The following is a 6,474-nucleotide window of genomic DNA, read 5'->3' on the forward strand; positions in this document are numbered from 1 at the left end:
TTCTCGATTCACCACTGAAACAGACTTGCAAGGATTCTTTTCCAGGACAGTGCCCCACTCTAAGATGAAACAGCTTGGAATAGAGTCAGAGCAAGTCAAGCAAAATAGAGACATCTGAGACTAGAAAAGAGAAGTTTGAGAAAAGATTGAGTTAAAACAACAACAATAAAAACTCTGTAGCTTTGAATTTGAATTCGAAGTGTCAGCATGAACTCATGAATATGGAGAGAAAGACTGAGATGAATTCTAGAAACAATGACCAGCTCAGTAGTAATGTGTATTCCTAATGTCAAATATGTCGTCTTGAAACCAGGGTTTCTTTGGAGAAATTGTCTGCTTACAACATGAGACTGAACCACAATAGCTGCTTGTATCACAATTGAAAGAGACCACTAGACATTATATTTCACTAAAGATCCATACCACCTGTGGTCTTGCTAAAGGCATTGAACCTGAGTCTGATCAAGCCTTTCACTCTAGCTGCCAATTTGCTGGAAATTGGAAACAGAAGACAGAAAACAGAGTACAGAGGAACATGCTGAACTGTGTCATGAATATGTAATTGGCAAACTTCACTGGGAAAGCAGACAGGTCGAATACAGATCAAATGTAAAGAAAGAGGGTGGGGAGAACACATAGATGAAAGGGATTTAAATGATAATAAAATTTAATGGACAACAATAAACTATAGTGGCTTGGGATGCACATTTGGGTGGCAAAACTATAAAGAAATGAGGAAATTATTGCTATAAAAGTCAAGATAGTGATTACTTTTTTGAGATAGAGGAAGGGCACATAGAGGGGTGATGCAGTTTGGCTGTGTCCCCACCCAAATCTCATCTTGAATTGTAGCTCCCATAATTCCCACATGTGGGGAGGACCCAGTGGGAGATAATTGAATCATGGGGGTAGTTTCCCCCATACTGTTCTCCTGGTAGTGAATAAGTCTCTTGAGATCTGATGGTTTTATAAGAGTTTTCTGCTTTCACTTGGCTCTCATTGTCTCTCGTCTGCTACCATGTAAGACAAACTTTTCTCCTTCCACCATGATTGTGAGGCCTCCCCAGCCATGTGGAACAGTGAGTCCATTAAACCTATTTTTCTTTATAAATTGGCCAGTCTCGGGTGTGTTTTTATTAGCAGAGTGAAAACAGACTAATACAAGGGGCTTCTGAGACAATTGGCAAATTTTTATTTCTTGACTTCGCGGGTGATTTCAAGAGTGGTATTTTGTGTGACTCTCTGTATCTGTTTTATTTTAAAATAAAAAGGTTAAGATTTAAGCAAAAAAGGGATTTTTTTTATGTACTATATATCCAAATATTCCAGGAGTAGGTCATAGAATTGTCTGAATTCCGGGGTTCAAATGATCACACTAGGATGAAGTCTTTTTCTCATAATTGTTTGACTCTGTCCATTGACCTTCCCCACATTATCTTCACTTTTAGTCATTCTCTATCTGTTGGGATGGTGGGCCCTGACAGATCCAAGCTTGTGTGATCTTTAAAGCTGGTGGCCCCAAAGAAGCCATGGCTATAAACAACCGCTTTGAACCTTCTGGACAAGAATGGACAAGTACAAGAAGGAGAGTGAAAGTGAGGAAAATTAAAGGTACTGATAGAAGTGATGAAAGCTCATGTCTTATAAATATAACACAATTGACTCAAAGGTGTAAAAAGATTAGGAATGAAGAATAGAAACTAACCACAACTTGGTGCCCACAGGACTTAATCAGTTGTCTGTAGGTTCAGTTGTAAAGGGAACAAGCAAAATTCACAGATTTTGTGTAACATGAGATATGATTAATATTATACCTAACCATTTGTGACAAGAAAATTTATTTTTTGACTTTTGTGTATACTTTATGGGAACTGTGTATAAAAGTAAGAAAATGTCTATTTAATAAATCAAAAATTATTTGGGAAAATTAATGAGTGATAGGTGTATAAGGAAGGGTCTCCTAAATAGGACATTCTTACCTTTTAAATCTGAGATTAGCTAGATCAACCGTGCCTCCTCTTAACCCTTGGAGCTTCTAGTTGCAGCAAAATACTAAGTTTGGTAAATTCAGCATTGTTCTATGAACTCTGTAATAAAAAATTTGTTCCTGACAGTATATACTTAACAATCAGGATTCTAGTAAATTCAGATGTTGGTCTTCGGAGTTCTCCGGGGCCAGCAGCTGCCTGACCAGGGGCCCGGGGCCACGGGCTCAGCCGACGACCATAGGCTCCGTGTCCACCCAGCAGTTTGCAGGTGGCTGCGCCAAGGCGGCAGAAGAGGCACCCGAGGAGGCGCCGGAGGATGCGGCCCGGGCGGCGGACGAGGCTCAGCTGCTGCACGGTGAGGGCATCTGTAAGTGGTTCAACTTGCACATGGGATTCGGCTTACTGTCCGTGACCGCCCGCGCCGTGGTCGCGCTCGACCCGCCAGTGGACGTCTTTGTGCACCAGAGTAAGCTGCCCATGGAAGGCTTCCGGAGCTTGAAGGAGGGTGAAGCAGTGGAATTCACCTTTAAGAAGTCAGCCAAGGGTCTGGAATCCATCCGTGTCACCGGACCTGGTGGGGCGTTCCGTATTGGGAGTGAGAGGTAGCCAAAGGGGAAGAACATGCAAGAAGCGCAGATCAAAAGACAGGTGCTACAACTGTGGAGGTCTAGACCATCATGCCAAGGAATGCAAGATGCCACCCCAGGCCAAGAAGTGCCACTTCTGCCAGAGCATCAGTCATATGGTAGCTTCATGTCCACTGAAGGCCCAGCAGGGCCCTAGCGCACAGGGAAAGCCAACCTACTTTCGGGAGGAAGAAGAAATCCACAGCCCTGCCCTGCTCCCGGAGGCGCAGAATTGAGCCACAATGGGTGGGGGCTATTCTTTTGCTATCAGGAAGTTTTGAGGAGCAGGCAGAGTGGAGAAAGTGGGAATAGGGTACATTGGGGCTAGTTGGCACTGCCATGTTTCTCAGGCTGGGGTTCACACCATCACCCTTTCTTCCCTCTGTTGGGGGAAAGGGTGAGTCAAAGGAACTCCAACCGTGCTCTGTCCAAATACAAGTGAGGGTTCTGGGGGCAACCAGGAGGTGGGAACCACCCTACAATCTGCATGCTTTATCTGAGGCTCCATCCCCAGAATTTCCAGCTTTTGAAAGTGGCCTGGATAGGGAAGTTGTTTTCCTTTAAAGAAGGATATGTAATAATTCCCATGCCAGAGTGAAATGATTAAGTATAAGACCAGATTGATGGAGCCAAGCCACTGCATCCTGTGGAAGGAAATCTATCAGGAGTAAGGCAGTGTTTTTTTAACATCTTGTATCCATATACCCACTTTTGGGATAGGGTGCTGGCAACTGTCCCAAGCAATGGGTAGTGATGATGGCAGAAAGGATGTTTGGGGGAACAGCTGCAGACCTGCTGCTCCTATGCTTACCCCTGCCCCATTCTAGGCCAATGTGATTTTATTTATTTGCTCCCTTTGATACTGCACCTTGAGTCCCACTTTCTCCAGGATGCCAACTGAACTAGCTGTGTGCAAATGATGTATCTTGTGCAGTTTAACTTTTTTTTCCTTAATATAAATATTCTGGTTTTGTATTTTTGTATATTTTAGTCTGAGGCCATCATTTCCTGCACTGTATTCTCAGGTGCATGAGCAATCTCAGGGATAAGTCGGCAGCAGCTTGAGTTCTGCACAGCAGGAATACTTATTATTATACTTTAAGTTCTAGGGTACATATGCACAACGTGCAGGTTTGTTACATATGTATACATGTGCCATGTTGGTGTGCTGCACCTGTTAACTTGTCATTTACATTAGGTATATCTCCTAATGCTATCCCTTGCCCCTCTCCTGACCCAACTATACTACAAGGCTACAGTAACCAAAACAGCATGCTTCTGGTACCAAAACAGAGATAATATGACCAATGGAACAGAACAGAGCCCTCAGAAATAATACCACACATCTACAACCATCTGATCTTGGACAAACCTGACAAAAACAAGAAATGGGGAAAGGATTCCCTATTTAATAAATGGTGCTGGGAAAACTGGCTAGCCATATGTAGAAAGCTGAAACTGGATCCCTTCCTTACACCTGATACAAAAATTAATTCAGGATTAAAGACTTAAATATTAGACCTACAACCATAAAAACCCTAGAAGAAAACCTAGGCAATACCATTCAGGACATAGGCATGGGCAAGGACTTCATGTCTAAAACACCAAAAGCAATGGCAGCAAAAGCCAAAATTGACAAATGGGATCTAATTAAACTAAAGAGCTTCTGCACAGCAAAAGAAACTACCATCAGAGTGAACAGGCAACCTACAGAATGGGAGAAAATTTTTGCAGTCTACCCATCTGACAAATGGCTAATATCCAGAATCTACAAAGAACTTAAAAACATTTACAAGAAAAAATCAAACAACCTCATCAACAAGTGGGCGAAGGGTATGAACAGACACGTCTCAAAAGAAGACATTTATGAAGCCAACAGACACATGAAAAAATGCTCATCATCACTGGCCATCAGAGAAATGCAAATCAAAACCACAATGAGATACCATCTCATACCAGTTAGAATGGCCATTAAAAAGTCAGGAAACAACAGGTACTGGAGAGGATGTGGAGAAATAGGAACACTTTTACACCGTTGGTGGGACTGTAGACTAGTTCAACCATTGTGGAAGTCAGTGTGGCAATTCCTCAAGGATCTAGAACTAGAAATACCATTTGACCCAGCCATCCCATTACTGGGTATATACCCAAAGGATTATAAATCATGCTACTATAAAGACACATGTACACGTATGTTTATTGTGGCAGTATTTACAATAGCAAAGACTTGGAATCAACCCAAATGCCCAAAAATGATAGACTGGATTAAGAAAATGTGGCATATATACTCCATGGTATACTATGCAGCCATAAAAAATGATGAGTTCATGTCCTTTGTAGGGACATGGATGAAGCTGGAAACCATCATTCTCAGCAAACTATCACAAGGACAAAAAACCAAACACCACGTATTCTCACTCATAGGTGGGAATTGAACAATGAGAACACTTGGATACAGGAAGGGGAACATCATACACCAGAGACTAAAACTATACTTTTTGTTGTTTTTGCCACTGTGGAGATTGATTATTTGGAGTGCACAGCCTATTGAACTACCTCATTTCTACCAATGAGAGCTGGCTTTTCTGCCATAGTGTCCTCTTGAAACCCCCTCTGCCTTGAAAATGTTTTATGGGAGACTAGGTTTTAACTGGGTTGCCCCATGACTTGATTGCCTCCTACTGGAAGATTGGGAATTAGTCTAAACAGTAAATGGTGGTACAGAGAGGCTAGGAGAGACTGGGCCAGGTGAAAGGCCCAGAGAGGAAGCCACGATTAGGTGAGGGTTGACTAATCCTAGGGCACAGGACATGCTTTACACCCCAGTTCCATTCTTCACCAGATTAGGCTAGGCCTTCCATGCACAACAGGGTATGTGTGCTCATAAAACTGGAGTTGGTAAGGATAAGTTTTAAGACCAATACCCTTATACTTAATCCTGTGCTGTCAAGGGATGGATATATGAAGTAAGGTATCCTTAACCTTTCAAAATTCATGGGTTCCAGGTAGACACATAAGCAAGGGCTTTGTGGTGCCTGGGACCTGCGTCCCGCCCTGCTGCAGTAGTGATTAATATTGTCACGGTAGCTAAAGGAGAAAAAGGGGATTTCGTTTATATGCTGTGAGATCACCGCAAACCTACCTCACTGTGTTGAAACAGGACAAATGCAATAGAACGCATTGGGTGGTGTGTGTCTGATCCTGGGTTCTTGTCTCCCCTAAATGCTGCCCCCCCCAGTTATTGTATTTGTCTGGGCTTTATAGGATTTCACTAAATTGGTGATTGCTAGGTGGCCTAGTTTGTATAAGTATAATGTATAAGTCTTTCTCCGTGTTCTTTGGGGGTTTTGTTTACAAACTTCTTTTTGTATTGAAAGAAAAATAGCTAAAGCATCTTTGACAGAAGGTTCTATACCAGGCAAAAAGATCTGAAACATTAGTTTGGGGGGGCCCTCTTCTTAAAGTGGGGATCTTGAACTGTCCTTTGTTTTGTATTCCCCTTCCCCTATTACCTATTAGACCAGATCTTCTGTCCTAAAAACTTGTCTTCTATCCTGCCCTCTTTTCTCTTCATCCCCAAAAGAAAACGTACACACCCACACACATACACATTTAATGCTTGGAGTGTCTCCACAACTCTTAAACGATGTATGCAAAAATCCTGAAGAAGCTAAGAAAACCCTCCATCCCTTGTTCCCAACTTCCTGAGTCAAGACCATTACCCATCCTTTCCCTTCCCTTTCCCCTTCCCCTTCCCTTCCCTTCATCTTGCTCTGTTGCCCAGGCTGGAGTGCAGTGGCATGCTCTTGGCTCACTGCAGCCTCCGCCTCTTGGGTTCAGGTGGTTCTCCTGCCTCAGCC

At 42.8% G+C, this 6,474-nt stretch overlaps 1 protein-coding gene across 1 annotated transcript; it reads left to right on the top strand.

Annotated features, from left to right (window-relative positions):
• The first annotated feature begins 1,529 nt into the window (after nt 1-1,529).
• Nucleotides 1,530-2,850, top strand: LOC100972075 (protein lin-28 homolog A-like). Its single transcript, XM_034953879.2, is given in 3 exon segments — nt 1,530-1,595; nt 2,115-2,615; nt 2,617-2,850. Coding segments are annotated over 3 exon segments (801 nt in total).
• The last annotated feature ends 3,624 nt before the right edge of the window (nt 2,851-6,474 follow it).

Source organism: Pan paniscus, chromosome 13 (assembly GCF_029289425.2).
Source record: "Pan paniscus chromosome 13, NHGRI_mPanPan1-v2.0_pri, whole genome shotgun sequence".
NCBI classification, from domain to species: Eukaryota; Metazoa; Chordata; class Mammalia; order Primates; family Hominidae; genus Pan; species Pan paniscus.